The sequence below is a fragment of the Lemur catta genome, chromosome 19 (assembly GCF_020740605.2).
Source record: "Lemur catta isolate mLemCat1 chromosome 19, mLemCat1.pri, whole genome shotgun sequence".
NCBI classification, from domain to species: Eukaryota; Metazoa; Chordata; class Mammalia; order Primates; family Lemuridae; genus Lemur; species Lemur catta.
In genome coordinates, this window is record NC_059146.1 from 20,562,074 (window position 1) to 20,580,930 (window position 18,857).

At 37.6% G+C, this 18,857-nt stretch overlaps 1 protein-coding gene across 3 annotated transcripts in view; it reads left to right on the forward strand.

The window, feature by feature from the left end:
• LOC123624643 (zinc finger protein 665-like) overlaps positions 1-14,517 on the forward strand; it is a 16,712-nt gene extending 2,195 nt beyond the window's left edge. The window contains exons 1-3 of one of the 3 annotated variants that reach the window (XR_006730181.1): positions 8,843-8,911; positions 9,383-12,002; positions 13,470-14,517. Coding sequence is in view for 1 of the 3 variants with exons in the window: in XM_045532674.1 (XP_045388630.1) it covers positions 6,929-6,962; positions 9,383-11,715 (2,367 nt within the window). In the remaining 2 variants the exon portion in view is untranslated. Of the gene's footprint in view, positions 1-6,841; positions 6,963-8,842; positions 8,912-9,382; positions 12,061-13,469 lie in introns of those variants that run through there. The other 2 variants (XR_006730180.1, XM_045532674.1) reach the window with 2 other exon arrangements.
• Positions 14,518-18,857: the final 4,340 nt, after the last annotated feature.

Below are 18,857 nucleotides of genomic sequence, written 5' to 3' on the forward strand. Positions count from 1 at the left end.
TGTCAGCCTAGGTCACAGCAACCTCAAACTCCTGGGCTTAAGCAATCCTCCTGCCTCAGCCTCCCAAGTAGCTGGGACTACAGGCATACGCCCCCATGCCTGGCTAATTTTTTCTATATATATCTTTAGTTGTCCAGCTAATTTCTTTCTATTTTTTTAGTAGAGACGGGGTCTCACTCTTGCTCAGGCTGGAAAAATATTTTACTATGATTTCTGGAGAAGAGGAATCAATGTGATGAACACCTTGAAACAGAAGTTTATTTTGCTTAGCTATGTGAAAAATGGTTTTAGAATTTTTAATAGGGAAGGTTGATAATGACAAACTTTGCCCCACTGGCTCCTCCAGGCCACTTTCAAAATCTTGTTAAACCCAGTTCTGTTCATTCAACCCAGACCTTCTCAGGCTAACTTGGTGAAATGTTTTCTTAAATTTCTACAGTCAGCCTGTTGAATACTCACAGTTCCCGTCAATTTTCAGTTCACTGTGATAAATCTTTGCCTGTGTTATGATCAGCACATCATTAACTGGCATGTGTTCACTGTGATGCTGATGGATCCACTTTCATTACACAACTGAGATCTTCATTTTTAGCTTTATGCCATGTTTTTCTATTTTTCTTTTACTTTTCATTACTTTCAGCATAGAACTTCAACAGTTTTCCTTCTTTTTCTTCAGGTCACATATGGTGGCCATTCCAACACCGTACTCTTCTCTAAGACGTTTTCGCTCACACTGCTGTCTAGTTTCTCCAATAACTTGACTTTTGGTGCTATAGATAAACATAAATGCTTTTCTCCCTCAATCATTGTTGCCCATAGGGGTATCTGCAGGCATTTTTGACATTTTCAACAAAACCTTTATACCACAAACAGAGAAAAAGTAAAAAAAAAAAAAAAAAAAATTGAGTAATGCATGTATGTCTTGAGCCCACGTGGGACATCTTGATGAACTTGCTGTTGGCCTGTCCAGCCTGCACATGTGCCATTTTAATACCCTTTGTGGGTGTGTTTATGTGTGTGGGGGGCGATTTGGGCATGTGTGGAAAAAATATATTGCAGCTGAAAGAGGCTGGAAGGTCTTTTCCTGGGCATGCTGAATAATCTGTGTGTTGTGCACCTGTGTTTTGTTGTTGTTGTTTTTTAAATTTTTAAATTTTTATTTATTTATTTTTAATATGAAGGGGTGGGAGGCTGTGAGGAGGGGTGCCCTGGGTAGAGTGCAGTGGCATTGTAGCTCACTGCAACCTCCAGCTCCTGGGCTGTAAGCAATCCTTCTGTCTCAGCCTCCTGGGTAGCTGGGACTACAGGCATGCGTGCAGCACAACACCTGGCTGGTTTTTTTTTTTTCTTTTTGGTAGAGACAGAGTCTTACCCTTGCTCAGGCTACTCTCAAACTCATGAGCTCAAGTAATCCTCCCACCTCGGCCTCCCAAAGTAATAGGATTACAGGTGTGAGCCACCGTGCCTGGCCTGCACGTGTGTTTGGACTGTGACCCATTACATGAGGTCAGGTATGGAAAGACTGGATATGTTTCTATTTATTTGTATTTTCTAAGCAATCTTTATTGTTTTCAGTGTACAGGTCTTTCACTTCCTTGTTTAAATTTATTCCTAAGTATTTTATCCTTTTTTGTGCTATAGTAAGCATGATTATTTTCTTAATTTCCTTTTATATTGTTCACTTTTATTGGTTAGACAACAGTTTTTTTTGTTCTGATTTTGTGTCTTGCAACTTTTCTGAACTTGCTTATTAAACGTAACAAGGTTGTGGTTTTTTTGTTTGTTTTTTGGTGTGGAATACTTACAGTTTTCTACATAAAAATTATTCATCTGCAGATAGACATAATTTTACTTCTTTTCCAATTTTGATGCCTTTTTTTTCCCTTATCTAATTGCTCTGGCTAGGACTTCCAGTACAATGTTGAATAGTAGTCACCACAGTCAGTATTCTGGCCTTATTCCTTATCTTAGAGAAAAAGCTTTGTCTTTCACCAAGTTATGATGTTTTCTGTGAGTTTTCGTATAACATTTTTATTATGTTGAGGTAGTTTCCTTCTGTTCCTAGTTTGTGGAGTGTTTTGTTGATAACTTTTGTCTAATGTTTTTTCTGCATTGAGATGATCACATGGTTTTTGTCCTTTATTATGTTAATAGGGTACATTACATTGATTTTCATACGTTGAAAAATCCTTGCATCCCAGGAATAAATCCCACTTCATCATGGGGTATAATTATTTTAATGTGCTGTTGAATTTGCTTTGTTAGTATTTTGTTGAGGAATTTTTAAAATCAGTATTCATCAGAGATATTGGCCTTTGGAAGAATCTGAAGAATACTGGTGTTAATTCTTCTTAAATGTTTTGTAGAATTCTTAAGTGAAGTCACCTGGTCCTAAACTTTGTCAGGAGGTTTAATTATGGCTTCCATCTCACTACTTGTTACAGATCTATTTTATTTTTTATTTCTTCATTAGCATGTATGTTTCTAGGAATTTATCCATTTCTTCTAGGTTATCTAATTAATTGCCATGTAATTGTTCATGGTAGTCTCATAATCTTTTTATTTCTGGGACTTCAGTTGTAATATCCCCTCTTTGTGTCTAATTTTAGTTATTGGACTCTTCTCTTTTTCTAAACTAGCTAAGGTTTATCAATTTTATTGATCTTTTCAAAAAACCAACTGTTGGTTTTGTTGATTTTTTCTTTTGTTTTTCAATTCTCTGTTCTGTTGATCCTGCTCTAATCTTTGTTATTTCTTTCCTTCTGCTAACTCTATGTTTAGTTTGTTCTTTTGCTTCTTCCTTGAGATGTAAAGTTAGGCTGTTGACTTGAAGTTTTCTTTTCAAATATAAGTGTTTAACTTTATAAACTTTCCTTTTCATACTGCTTCCACTGCATTCCATAAATTTTAGCATGCTGTGTTTTCATTTTCATTTGTCTGCACATATTGTCTAAATTATGTTGTGATTTTATCTTTGAACCCATGGTTTTTCTAGAGCGGGTTTTTTAATTCCCACATTTTTGTGGATTTTCCTGTTTTCTTTCTGCTGTTTATTTCCAGTTTCATTCCCTTGTTCTTGGAGAAGATACTTTGTATGATTTCAGAATTCTTAAATTTGTGAAGATTAGTTTTGTGGCCTAACATGTGGTATATTATGGAGAATGTTCTGTGTATGCTTTAGAAGAATATGTATTCTTCTGTTGTTGGGTGGAGTATTCTGTGTCTCTTAGGTCCAAGGAATCTATAGTATAGTTTAAGTCCTGTACATTCTTATTGATACTCTGTTTGGTTATTTTATTCATAACTAAAAGTGGGGTATTGAAGTCTCTCCTATTATTGTGCTATTCTCTATATCTCCCTTCATTTCTGTCAATGTTTGCTTCATATATTTGGGAGCTGTAATGTTAGTTACATATATATTTATATTTGTTACTTCTTCCTGTGAATTCACCCTTTTATCATTATAATGTCCTTTTTTGTCTCTTGTGACAATTTTTAACTTCTTAATTCTTTTTTTTCTTATTTATTTTTTCCTTTCTCTACAGCCCTGAAAATCATCACATAGAGTTTTTATCTTAAAGTCTATTTTGTCTGACATAATACAGCCACCCCTGTTCTCTTTAAATTTCTGTTTGCATGGAACATGTTTTTCCATCCATTCACTGTTACCCTATATGTGTCCTTAGATATAAAGTGAGTCTTTTTTTTTCCTTCCCAAACACAAAATTTGGAAAAGTGAGTCTTTTCCAAAGAAGACAATTATATGAGACAACATACAGTTGTTTCTGTTGTTTTTTTTTTTTATCCCTTCCACTAATATATGTCTTTTAATTGGGGTATTAAATCCATTTACATTTAAAGAATTACTAATTGGGAAGGACTTATTGCTATTTTGTTAATTGTGTTGTAAATGTTAATAGTTTTCTTTGACCCTTCTAAATTCTCTTGCTGCTTTTTTTCTTCTTTCATTGATATTTTTGTAATGACATGTTTTGACTACTTTCTTGTTTCCCTTTGTGTATGTTTTATGGATATTTTCTTTGTAGTCATCACTGCAATTACATATAACATATTAAAGTTATAACAATGTGCTTTAAGCAGGTAAAAGGTTAAATTGAATCACATATATAAAATCTACTCCTTTACGTCTCTCATATCCCCACTTAGTATTATTGGTGACATAATAACCTCTTTTTATATTGTGTATGCATTAATATACATTTATTACTTTTTATGTTTTTGTTTTAAAATTCTATACCAGCTATAAAAGTGATTTACACACTGACATTATAATACTAAAGTGTTCTATAATTGTATGTTTAGATTTCTGCAAGAATTTTTTATATGGTTTTGTGTTGATGTTTATTGGCAATTTGCTTCAATTTGAAGGACTCTCTACGACATTTTTGGTAGGGCAGCTATAGCAGTATTTATTCCCTTAGCTTTTGTTTACCTGGGAAAGTCTTAATTGCTCCTTCTTCAAAGGATAGTTTTCCTGGATATATTATTTTTGAGTGGCAGGTTTTTTTTGTTTTTTCTCCCAGAACTTTGAATATATCATCCGTAACCTCCAAGGTTTTTGCTGAGATATCTGCTAATAATCTGATGGGTGCTCCCACTTTTGTGATGAATCACTTTTCTCTTGATGTTGTCAAGATTCTTTCTTTGTCTCTGGCTTTTGACAGTTTGATTGTGATATGTCTTGGTGTAGTTCTCTTAGATTTATTCTAGTTGGATTTCTTTAAGCTTCTTGAATTTATATGTTCATCTCTTTCCTAAGAGTTGGGAAGTTTTCGGTCATTATTTCTTAAAATAGACTCTGCTGACTTCTCTTTTTCTTCTCCTTTTGAGACTCTCCTAATGTGGATGATGTTACACTTTGGTGGTGTCCCATAAGTCCCTTACACTGTCTTCATTTTTTTTCATTGCTTTTACTTTTTGCTCCTCTTCATTAATTTTGAAAGCCCTGTTTTTGAGTTTGCTGATTCTTCTGCATTGTCAAGCCTGCTGTTGAACCCCTCTAGTGAATATTTCAATTTAGTTATTGTATTTTTTAGCTCCAGAATTTTTGTTTGGTTCTTCTTCTTAGTTTCTATTTTTCAGCTGACATTCTTGTTTTGTTCATGCAGAATTTTTATAATTTTGTCAAGTTGTCTATCTGCACTCTCTTTTAATTCTTTGAACATCTTTATGACAGTTATTTTTAATTTGTTTGTGATAATTCATATATCTCTGTTTCTTCAAGGTCAGTTTCTGGAGATTTAACTTGTTTTATAAGAGCCATGTTTCCCTTTTTCTTTGTATGTCTTGTAGTCTGCTGGGACCTTGGCATTTGAAAAATCAGCCACCTCTCCCAACCTTTGCTGTCTAGTTTTGTTCACTGAGGACTTTGTCTAATCAGCCTGGCTAGAGATTCTGGAGATTTCTTAAATCTTTCCTGGGGATTTGTATTCTCTGACTTTTGCTTGTAATCTCCTGATTGAAGATGTTTATCAGTTTCTACACAGGTACTCTCCTCTTGACTATCTGCAGTACTGAGGCTTCTCTGGTACTCTTGTAAGCCATGGTACTGGATCTCTACCTAGTGTTTGTCTGTGTTAATGCCAACACTGGGTTTCGTTGATGATCTTTGTTCTCAGTGGCCCACTACCATCCCTAGTGGAATTTACCTTGCTCCCTGTTCCTTTTGGTGCCTACCTTCAGGCAAGACAGAAACTAGTTCTCCAGGCAACTCCCTGAAAAGTCAGAACACTGTAGAGATTTTCCACTTCATTCCTCTCCAGGGATAAGTTGGGAGTTGGAGTTTCCTCCCAGCTACGCTATTTTGCATGCCTGGGGCAAAGGCTCTGGTAAGTGAGTTCCACAGAATTTCCTACCCAGTTTTGATGCAATTGGTTTTACACTCCCTTGGGGCATAGGAACCTCTTAACAGATTTCTGGATTTCTCACAAAGGCAGTTGTTTCATATTGTTACATCTGTGAATATGGAGGGTTTGGGGCTTTCTATTTTGCTATCTTGCTGACATCACTTCTTCAGTTTTATAATTTCTATATATAGGTCCAGAAATATCTTATAAATAGGTACCATGGTATATGTGCTAATTAAAATGCATTCTAATTCTTGTGTGTGTATTTTTTACTTAGTGCTGCTAAACAAGGAATATTGTTTTTAGTGTGTTGTTATTAGTTATATAGTTAAACGACATTCTTTTTCTAGGTTGCATTCATGTCATCTCTGAATTTCAACAGTTCTAGCTCTTTGACTCTTTCTTTTCTCTTTTTTCTCCTTTTCCATCTTCTACGGGCCTCTGGTAAGGCATCCTACGCAGTGGTGAATGGTAGGAGCCCTGGCCAACTCTCTTTTTCCACTTTAAATTTAAAGGAAATATATCCAGTGTTTACTGCTATTCATGTTTGGTAAACATGTTTTATAGAGACAGGGTCTTGCTGTGTTGCTCAGGCTGGTCTTGAATTCCTGACCTCAAGTGATCCTCCTGCCTTGGCCTCCCAGAGTGGTAGGATCACAGGTGTGAGCTACTGTGCTTGGCCTCTAACACTTCTATAGGGAAAACCTTGTGTTGCCTTTCCTAGATTTATATTTCTTATATTGGCCATACAAATGAGAAATCTGCACTGATGTAGAGGATATCATAACTACTTATGAAAAAGTATTAAAAAAGACACATAATTTACTTAAAAATATCTCTTCAAAGATCAGTCATAGTGTTCACTTAAACCTAATTGTTCCATATACCTCTCTCCTTTTGTCATTTTATGTGAAAATGATAACTCTCCCCATGGCTTCTCAGTGAAATGTGCTTTTTTTTTTTTTCAGGGAATGTTGACTTTCAGGGATGTGGCCATAGAATTCTCTCAGGAGGAGTGGAAATGCCTGGACCCTGCTCAGAGGGCTTTATACAGGGATGTGATGTTGGAAAACTACAGGAACCTGGTGTCCCTGGGTGAGGATAATATGGCTCTCGACATTGGGATCTGCCCTTGTGTGCCTCTGCATTTTCTCTGTGTGCCTCTTGGGAGCCCCTGCGTTGCTTGACTGAAGCTGAAGCCTTGTTGACTCTGAAATGAAAAACTCCATAATGTGGCATCTGGACTTGCTTAACTGTCCCCTTTCTTCAGATGATCTTCATCCTTCATGATACATCATTGGTGGTTCCAGAGATTAAGTAGAAATAAAACCCCATGGCAGGCTTTTAAAATATCCAGGTGTTTTCTAGCCTTGTGCTTTTGATTCAGTGGTTCTTTGAAGAGAGCTAGATGTCTGATGTTACAGTGCTCCGTAAACATTCAGAAGGAGGCAGTTGGTGAATACATTTATGAAACATTTTTCTTTTTTTTTTGAGACAGAGTCTTGCCCTGTCGCCCCAGGTAGAGTGCAGTGGCTTCATCATAGTTCACTGCAACCTCAAACTCTGGGGCTCAAGCAATCCTGCCTCAGCCTCCCGAGTAGCTGGTGTGTGCCATGACACCTGGCTAATTTTTCTATTTTTAGTAAAGATGGGATCTCGCTCCTACTCAGGCTGGTCTTGAACTCCTAAGCTCAAGGAATCCTCCTGCCTCAGCCTCCCAGGGAGCTAGAATTAAAGGTGTGAGCCACCATGCCGCCCTGAAATATTTTTCTTTATCCATTTGTAATGTCTTCTTTCCTCAGCTAAACATAAGGTAGGCATTCTGGAGAAGCCACAGCACATCATATTCCTTTATTTTATAAGCAAGGCTCTCTTTTTTTGACCTGAATATTATCTCCATGTTGGAGCGAGGGAAAGAAAATGTTGTCTGAGCCTGCCTCAGGTTCAAATCCTGTTTCTATCACTTATTTTCTTTGTAAATTTGGGGGAGTAACATAAACCTGTGGGTCTTCTGTCCTTATTTGAAAAATAGTAATAATATACCTCAAGCCCTTTTTGACAAGTTAATGCTTTACAATAGCGCATGTTTTATGTAAGAACTCAAGTTACTTTTATTTAACAAGATACATCAACTTTCTTTGATGTTTATTATGAGGTGCCTTTGCCTTTATTAAATCTTGTAGGTTTTTATTTTGCATTTTTTCCCAACAATGTTGTTTCTAACCTTAGTTAATAAATGTTAAAAGTACACACTCCATATTACATATATTTTGTGGCCAATGAAATGGATGATTAAAGGGTGCTGCACAGATAGGGAGCTGCTTTGGTGATTAGCTGTTTTGTAACTGCAGACATGAAATCATAATTGTGATTTCTGACTTCTCTCTCCAATTCTTATTCTTTGTAATGTTATGTATTTACCCAACCTGAGATTTCAAAAGTCAGTGGTTTGAACATCTTTTCCAGTTCTCACAATGTGTGCTGTCTTTAGAACAGAAGTCCTTTCTTTATCCTTAAGGAATTGTTTAGAATTCCACAGACTATAATTTTTTATAATTGTGGGTGGTTATTTTTTATTTATGGTTTTATTATAGGTTACTAGACTATCTTATTCATTTTCAGTGTGATTTACAGATGATGGGTTTTTTTTAGCATGTATTATTCAATATAAATCACATGTACCACTTGTTAATGTCACAAAATGCGTCATCTGTGTGGGTATAGACAGTTTCATGACAGGTATTCAGAAAAACATTGTATTTTTGTAACACTATTTTATTAATTTTTCTCACTATTATTTTGAAATTTTAAATTGCTATGTATTTAAATTATCTATTAGATAAAATTTTTTTTTGTATTATTTATCATTACAGTACAGTTGTTCCTTAGTATCCATGGGGGATTGGTTCCAGGATACCCTGTGGATACCAAAATGCTCAGATGCTGAAGTCCCAAAGTTAGCCCTGCAGAACCCTCGGATATGAAAATTGGCCCTTTGTATCCACAGGGTCCACATCCGCAGAGTATCATATGCTCAATCTGAGGTTGGTTGAGTCCACAGAAGTGGAACCCAAGGATATGGAGGGCCAACTCCATATGACATGCTTTCTTTAGCATTTATTTGTGTACAATAAATATGAAGTCAGTTTGTATAATATAATATTTTTGTTCTCTTCAGTAAAACATCCATGTGTTTACTGATAATTGCTGTTTGCTTTGAGATCATGTTGGAAAAATACCCCCTTTTTCAGGGTTAACAGTCTGTACAACACAAGGGTTTGGGCCATAGGTTGTTTGAAACTGGGCTTCCCTAAAATTCATTTGAATTACATGTAACCACTCTTTATTAAAAATCCAAACTTTGTGTTCCTAAAAATTTGAAAATCATGGTTGAAAATTTTATAACAATTCTGTTCAGTATAAATATTATTTTTGGTGTAATATGTTTTTCAATATGAAGTACTGATTTACCAACTATAGTTAATATGAATCCTATGTTTCTTTATATTTTGTAGATATCTCTCCTACACCTATGATCAAGGAATTACCACCAAAAGAGAGCAACAGCACAGGAGAAATCTTCCAAACATTGACGTTGGAAAGACATGAAAGCCATGACATCAAAGATTTTTACTTCAGGGAAATCCAGGAAAATATGCATGATTTTGATTATCAGTGGTTTGATAAAAGAAATTACAAAGGAGTACCTATAATTCAAAAAGAACCCATCACTGGTAGAAGAGATCAACATAATAGAAGGGATGCGGGAAATAGGCCTGTTCAAAATCAGCTTGAATTAAACTTTCAGTCACATCTGGCTGAAATGCAGGAATTTCAAACTGAAAGGAAGATGCATGAATGTAATCAAGTTGAGAAGTCTATCATCGATGGTTCCTTAGTCTCTCCACTTCAAACAATTCCTCCTAGTGTCAACATTAACATGTTTAATATATATGAGAATGGTTTTATGCATCCTTTGTTACTCACACAAGACCAGAAAGCACAAATTAGGAAAAAACCTTACAAATGTAATGAGTGTGGCAAGGCCTTTAATCAGGGCTCTCACCTCACGAGACATCAGATAATCCATACTGGAGAGAAACCATATAAATGTGATGTATGTGGCAAGGTTTTCAGTCAAAATTCAAACTTAGCAAGTCATCACAGAATTCACACTGGAGAGAAACCTTACAAATGTAATGAGTGTGGCAAGGTCTTCAGTCAACATTCACACCTCGAAAATCATCAGAGAATTCATACTGGAAAAAAACCTTACAAATGTAATGAGTGTGGCAAAGCCTTTAGTGTGCATTCAAGCCTAACTAGACATCAGGTAATCCATGCTGGAGAAAAACCTTATAAATGTAATGAATGTGGCAAGGCTTTTATCCAAAGTTCAAAACTCGTAAAACATCTCAGAATTCACACTGGAGAGAAACCATATAAATGTAATGAATGTGGTAAAACTTTTATCCAAAATTCAAGTCTGGTGGACCATCAGAGAATTCACACTGGAGAGAAACCATATAAATGTAATGAGTGTGGGAAAACCTTTATTGTGCATTCAAGCTTAACTACCCATCAGGTAATCCACACTGGAGAGAAACCTTACAAATGTAATGAATGTGGAAAGGCTTTTATCAAGCGTTCACACCTTAGGCATCATGAGAGTATTCATACTGGAGAGAAGCCATACAAGTGTACTGAATGTGGCAAGGCCTTTAGGCAATGGGCTGACATCAGGATTCACCAAAGAATTCATGCTGGGGAGAAACCTTACAAATGTGGTGAGTGCGGCAAAGCCTTTACTCAGGGCTCACACCTCAGTAAACATCAGATAATCCATACTGGAGAGAAACCATATAAATGTGATATATGTGGTAAGGTCTTCAGTCAAAATTCACACCTTTCAAGTCATCAAAGAATTCACACTGGAGAGAAACCTTACAAATGTAATGAGTGTGGCAAGGCCTTCAGTGTGCGTTCAAGCCTAACATACCATCAAGTAATCCATACTGGAGAAAAGTCCTACAAATGTAATGAGTGTGATAAGGCCTTTATCAAGCAATCCCAACTTAGACATCATGAGAAAATTCATACTGGAGAGAAGCCATACAAATGTATTGAATGTGGCAAGGCCTTTAGGAAATGTTCTGACATCACTATTCACCAAAGAATTCATGCTGGAGAGAAACCTTACAAATGTGATGAGTGTGGCAAAGCCTTTACTCAGGGGTCCCACCTCACTACACATCATTTAATCCATACTGGAAAGAAACCATTTGAATGTGATGAATGTGGCAAGATCTTCAGTCAAAATTCACACCTTGAAAGTCATCGAAGAATCCATACTGGGGAGAAGCCTTACAAATGTGATGTGTGTGGCAAGGTCTTTAGTCAAAATTCACACCTTGTAAATCATCGGAGAATTCACACTGGAGAGAAACCATATAAATGTAGTGAGTGTGACAAAGCCTTTAGTGTCCTTTCAAGCTTAACTAAACATCAGGTCATCCATACTGGAGAGAGACCTTACAAATGTAACGAATGTGGTAAGGCTTTTAGCAGGTCTTCACATCTTAGGCTACATGAGAAAATTCACACTGGAGAGAAGCCATACAAATGTATTGAATGTGGTAAAGCCTTCAGACAATGGTCTGACCTCAAGATTCACCAAAGAATTCATTCTGGAGAGAAACCTTACAAATGTGATGAGTGTGGCAAAGCCTTTACTCGGGGCTCACACCTCACTAATCATCAGACAGTTCATACTGGAGAGAACTTTACAAATGTACTGAAGGTAGTAAGGCTTTTAAGCATGGCCCTAAACTCAGGGTTCACCAAATAATTCATATTTACAAATGTAATGAATATAGTAATGTTTTAAAGTAGTGTTCACTATTAGATATAAGAATATATTAATACATCTTGCTTGAAAATCAAGTGTGTGAAGCTTAAGCAGTATCTGGTGAAGTAAATGAAAATAAAATGATAAGAGAAAACGTCTGCAAGATTCCTACTATAGTTTGTGACAAGGAGATAATCTCTATTGCCAAGTCCCTGCAGGCTCTTCTGCCATTACTCAGTGACTGGGATTCACATCCAGAGTGAGAGGATCTTGTGGGGAAACGTGAGGTTCGTGCTACTTACTCTAGCAACTGACATCCAATACCTCCCCTTTTATTTGTTCCCATCCCAGAATAATACATATATTTTCCTTTAATAAATGATTTTTTTTTTTTTTTTTTGAGACAGAGTCTCACTCTGGTGCCCGGGCTAGAGTGCCGTGGCGTCAGCCTAGCTCACAGCAACCTCAAACTCCTGGGCTCAAGCAATTCTGCCTCAGCCTCCCAAGTAGCTGGGACTACAGGCTTGCACCACCATGCCCAGCTAATTTTTTCTGTATATTTTTAGTTGTCCAGCTAATTTCTTTCTATTTTTAGTAGAGACGGGGTCTCGCTCTTGCTCAGGCTGGTCGGGAACTCCTGAGCTCAAACGATCTGCCCGCCTCAGCCTCCCAGAGTGCTAGGATTACAGGCGTGAGCCACCATGCCTGGCCCTAAATGATTCTCAAGTTTGCACATGTATTATCCTTTATATCACACTTTGTGTAGGAGTCACTGTTATTAGTGCCTTATGTGTAATAACTATTGGAATCTTCAACTGTACTGATGTTATTCTCATTTCACAAATGAGGAAATTAGGACAGTTTAAAGACTCATCCAATCACATCTCATTAAGTGGGTAAGTCAGGATGTATGTTGTCTGACTGCAAAGATGACCCTCTTAACAGTGGGTGCTACACTGACAAGGCTAGTTACTTCTGTCCTTCAGGCACTCAGCATCTCTACTTAATTTTGTTAGTGCCTCTTCTCATTTTTAAGTAGTTTATCTTCCTAAATCATCATGATTGTGGTAATTTTGTACTATGTCTATACTTTTATTTCATAGGCCAAATTACTATGAATAAATACCTAAATAAAATGCAGATACACTGATTATCACATAATCCTAGAAGAAGGATTATCCAAGATGAAGTTGGGTTTATTGACCCAAGAATGGTTCACTATTTATCATCAAGACAGAAGACAGATTGCCATTAAGCCAAGAACAAGAGTCAAATAATATTAATATCAACCACTGAAACAATTGCACGATATTGTGAGCTAAGCTATAAAACCTGGAACATGAGTAAGAGATAAAACATTTTAGCATAGAGATCAAATTATTATTGATTATATATGATATAATCAAGAATCACAATCAGGGATTGATGTCGGAGGTAGGACCTCTAGTCTATCTCCACAGACTCAGTCCATATCTCAGAAATTATTCCTTGACCCTGTGTATCTTTGCCACTAGAATAGTTTCTAACCCAGAGGAATCTTTTTTCAGATGTGAGCATGTACTCAGACTCATGATACTCTTCTTTTCTGTATGCAAAGACTGCCTAACAGAATGCAATAGAAAATACTCATCTGATTGCTTTTGCTGCCAGAACTTTGAGCTTAGTGTGTTATACCAATGAGGTGGGGGTCGTGGGGAGGGAGCCAGCTGGTCTCTGAGATATGTTTGTTATTCTGAGATACGATCTTTTCACAGAACTGCAATTAATTTGCCAGTAGTGACAATGACACTACATGCTTGATGAGCTGAGAATATTTCTGAAAGACACCGTTCCCATTGCTAATGCTCAGAAACAACGACAAGTCTGTAATGAACATCACCAAAGAGATACTTTGGCGTGTTTGGTAAGGGATATTTTATTTTCAAGATTCCTGAAGGCAGACGGGCTCACATGGAGGAAACAGGTAATGGTGAGGTCTTAACACCTGATGGATAGTGATGCTGCAAACATTTTCATTCACCTGTTTGCTTTGTGTATCTGCTTCAGTGAAATGTCTCTTTATGCTTTTGCCCTTTTTCTAATGCGGTTTTTAATAGACTATTTTTTAGAGCAGTTTTAGGTTCACAAAAAAAAAAATTAAGTAGAAGATACAGGGATTTCCCATATATCCCCTGGCCCCAAACATGCATAGCCTCGATCATCAACATACCCCACCAGAGTGGTACATTTGTTGCAATCAATGAACACTGACATATAATTATCATCCACAGTCCATACTTTACATTAGGGTTCACTATTGTGTTGCACAGTCTATGGATTTGAAAAAATGCATGACATCTTCACCATTATAGTATCATATAGGGTACTTTCACTACTCTCAAAATCCTCAGTGCTTCACCTAGATTTGTCTTTCTCCTTTTAGTACTATTGCCTGTTGCTTCACATAATTTGCAGCTCTTTTTTGGTACTTAAGCACTTAGGACTGGGAAGATATCTTTGGAAATTAACCCTCTTATCATTATGTAATTTTCCTTTTTTTCCCTGGTAATTTTGTTTTCTCAGACTTCTACTTTATATGATATGAATAAAGACACTCTGCCTTCTTTTGTTTGATGTTTGCATGGTCTAATTTTATCCATTGTATTGACATCATGGATCAGAAAATTATGTGTGTGAGGCTATCCTATGCACTGTAGGATGTTTAGCAGCATCCCTGGCCTCTACCTACTAGATACCAGTGACACCACACCAGCTGTGACAATCAAAAATGTCTCCAGGCCAGGTGTGGTGGCTCACATGTATAATCCTAGCACTTTAGAGAGGTTAAGGTGGGAGGACTGCTTGAGCCCTGGAGTTCAAGACCAGCCTGAGCAACATAGCAAGACCCCATCTCTACAAAAAATAAAATTATCTGGGCATTGTGGCACGTGCCTATAGTCCCAGTTACTTGGGAGGCTGAGGCAGGAGAATCGCTTGAGCCCAGGAGTTTGAAGTTGCAGTGAGCTGTGATGACACCACTGCACTCTAGCCTGGACAACAGAGGAAGACCTTGTCTTTAAAAGTCTCCACCAGTACAAAAGGGCAGGAAAGCAAAAGGTACTGAGTGGCGTGTGCCATGTTGCTTTCAACTGCATTTCACACGATACTACTATAAAGACCTGACCTCAGAAATGAATGAGCTGATTTGCATGCAAGTTTTCAAGGTATAACTGTGATTCATCTATAACTGGTAAAACTTACCACTGAGAAATTCTTTGAGAGTCAAGGGCAAGTTAAAGCTCAAAATCATGGCAAAATCCAAATCAAGAACATGGCCGTATTGCCCTTTCAAATAACCTGCCAGTTGATTAAAGTGGTTTCTGGGAAATTCCTCCTTTTGGAAAAAATGGCTTAGTAAACAGAAATTAGAGTGTAGATCTCCTAGAGAGGCCTGAGAAGATCCTAGAAGAAAATTAAAGAGTTAGGCATATCTTACTAAAAACTGTGGGTATAGCTAATGGAAAATGTAGTATCAGATAAAGCGGTGTATGTGTGTGCACTTCTGTTATTTCATGTGTTGAGTTGCATTGTGTGTTTTACCTGAATGGCACACCTGACCCCAAGTTCTATTGTGATCAGGAATCTCCTACAAAGCAGCTATCTTGGTAGGAATAAACTGGACACAGGCCAGACAAGAGCCACAAGGGCATCTGCTTGTGGGAGCAACACCTGGTCATGCATGGGTCAAACACTTGGACATTAGACCACACACCAGGATGACGAAGTATACCTGAAAAGCACAATGTAAACATCCAGGACCAAATCCCTGGAGCCATATCAGGACAGGACTGGAGTATATGCCGCTCTCCTGAGAGAGACCTCAAAATGAAATTAGAAAAAAAGAAAATACAATAGAAGGCCCAGTTCTAATACTATCAGTTATAATCAGGTGAATTCAAGAACAATGAAACATAAAGGACTGGATGTCTATTCTCAAGGGAAGAACTGCAGCTGAAAAAAAGGATCATTCCTCATTTTTGCCCCTAGTGGAATCAGCCTGATAACATCTGCCCACCAAAATTGCACATTTGCTGTGGATCCTAGAGATTCCTGGGTACCTCCTTTCTTTTCCTCTTTGGAATAGGTTTAATGAGGTTTCATTTATCTGTTCCACCATATGCATTGTGAGTGAGGACTCCTCCACTGGGCTCTGAATCAAAAGGAGTCTCAGGAGACTGTCATAAGATCCTTGTTTGTGACTGAGGTTATGTTTGGGTAGGACTTTTCCTTTTGGGGGGAATATTAAGGGGATGAGGTAAGTATATTTTGTGTAAAAAAAAGAGGGACAAATTATTTCTGATAGAAGATGCATTGTAGGCCAGGCGCGGTGGCTCACGCCTGTAATCCTAGCCCTCTGGGAGGCCGAGGCGGGTGGATCGCTCGAGGTCAGGAGTTCGAGACCAGCCTGAGTGAGACCCTGTCTCTACTAAAAATAGAAAGAAATTATCTGGCCAACTAAAAATATATATAGCAAAAAAAAATTAGCCGGGCATGGTGGTGCATGCCTGTAGTCCCAGCTACTCGGGAGGCTGAGGCAGGAGGATCGCTTAAGCCCAGGAGTGTGAGGTTGCTGTGAGCTAGGCTGACACCACGGCACTCACTCTAGCCTGGGCAACAAAATGAGACTCTGTCTCAAAAAAAAAAAAAAAAAAAAGATGCATTGTCACATATTGTACTATTATTCCCAAGTATCACCCCCTGTGAGACTGTATATCCCTGCCCTTTGTTATCAGGTGTGGCCTCTTGACTTGAGACCACACTTCCTTTGAGAGGATTGAAATTCATTGCCCTTTATGACAGGTTTGCCTTTGAGTTCCTTAGCCAATTTAGTGTGAGTAGAAATGGCATGTTTTTAAAATGAGAAATTGTTAGTATAAGTTGACTGTCCCTGTAAATTAATCAGGGAGCTAAAAATTGTCTACACTGGGCATGTCCTTTAACTCAAGTAGCTCCATGTCATACTTGTAGCTTTTTTCTTTATTCTTAGGCTTATTGGGAGCATCACATAAAATTCTCCTCTGCACAGAGAAAACAAATACAATTCTCACCAAAAAGGCAGTTGACTCACCAGAAATCTCAGATGACCTAGAACTCATGGTAAAATGCAGATTTCTAGGCCACATCATGCCCAGCTGCCTCGAAGATGTCCAGGCAATTTTTTTAAAACAGTTTATTGAGGTGTGATTGATATATAATTATGTGCCACATAATGTTTTGATCTGTGAAGGACCACATATACAACTGTCCCAAAAAATTATAATAGTGTATTTTTACTATACCATTTCTACGTTTAGATATACAAATACTTACCATTGTGTTACAATTGCCTACAGTATTTAGTACCGTAACATGCCGTACAGGTTTGTAGCCTCGGAGCAATAGATACCATACAGCCTAGATGTGTAGTAGGCTATACCATCTAGGGTTGTGTAAGTGCACACTATGATGTCTGCACCATGAGGAAATCACCTAACAATAAATTTCTCAGAATGTATCCCCATCATTAAGGGATGCATCCCTGTACTATAAAAAGCTGCACATACTTAAGGTGAGCCTGGCAAGGGTCTCCACCTGCGCACGGGGCAGGCTCTATCCAGGCAACTGTCACCCTCCGCCCCCTGCAGCTGTGTGTACCCACCCTTAGGCAGGGGAAACTCAGAGTCACTCATGCTCCCTGTGGCATGGATCCCTTTGAGTACTTTGTTCGGCCAAGAAAGCTACAAAACTGTGGCTCTGGGGCCTTGATTCGTGGATCACGCTCCAGAGGCTTGGCAGGAGAATCTTGCATGTTTTAATTTAAATGGAAGTTTTAAGATCCTTCATTTGCTGCTTCTGATCTTCTCTCTGCTATTAGAATGGTATGTCCCAGACAAAGACTGAAATTTAACCCCAAATCCAGAATCAAATTGTGGAACCAAGCAAGAAGTGAATAATGATAGATATAAGGAAGAAATAAATGTTTCTTGTAACCCAGTAAGAATTCAGGAATATTTGTTACCACAACATAACTTGCAGAGAGCTCACTGGTACACTTTCAATGATCTTTTCTTTTTCTCTACCAACCTTAACCTCCCAAATCCAAGATTATAGATGGTAGCTCATTATCTCCATCAACTGCACTACCTTTGAAATCTCCATTTCAAGAGTCCCCTCCTTATATTACGTTCATCCCTTCCATTTTATATGCTCTACTTTCATTAGAATAACAATTTTTAAATCCATCTAGAAATATTGCCTTTTATTATGTAACCACCCTCGATGAACTACTTGTTGTTACTTTACTGAACTGGTTTGCTATTAATATAATCTGGTATTTGTAAATATCCTGAAGAAATTTGTCTTCTTTCACTGTGCTGCCTTCACCTTACTAAACTTCAGAATCAGATGAGCTCCCTTATTGACTGTAGTCCCCTTACACCCACGAAATTCATACTGATGGCAAAAAAAAAAAAAAAGGCCAAAAGAAAATCCCAAGTAAATAAACAAGTTCTCTAGGCTCCTGGGCTTTGCTGTCCTCATCCAAGGGTGCTCTTTCTAATTTCTCATACTGTTGTGGGTAATTAAAATGTCATTATGTTCTGTTTTCATTCATTCAATTTAGCATCCATTCTAATTTTCTTTCTGATTTCTTCTTTGTCCTGGGATAATTCAAAAGTAGGTTATTATTTAATAATTATTTGAGGATTTTTCCAGAGATTTTTTTTTGTTGTTATTGATTTCTAAATTCCATTATGGTCAAAGACATATTTTGTATGACTTGAATTCTTTTAATATTTATGGAGACTGGTTTGATGGCCTGGAATATGGTTTGTCTTGGTAAAGTACTGCTATGGTTTGAATGTTTGTGTCCCCCACCCCCACCAAAATTCATATGTTGAAATCTTAACCTCCAAGGCGATGCTATTAGGAAGTCAGGCCTTTGTGAGGTGATTAGCTCATGAGAAGGAAGCCCTTGTGAACGTGATTAGTGCCCTTATAAAAGAAACTGCTGAGAGCTCACTTGCCCCTTCTGCCATGTGAGAAGATGGCAATTTATACAGCAGAGAGTGGGCCCTCACCAGACACAGAATCTGCCTCACTTTAATCTTGGGACTTTTCAGTGT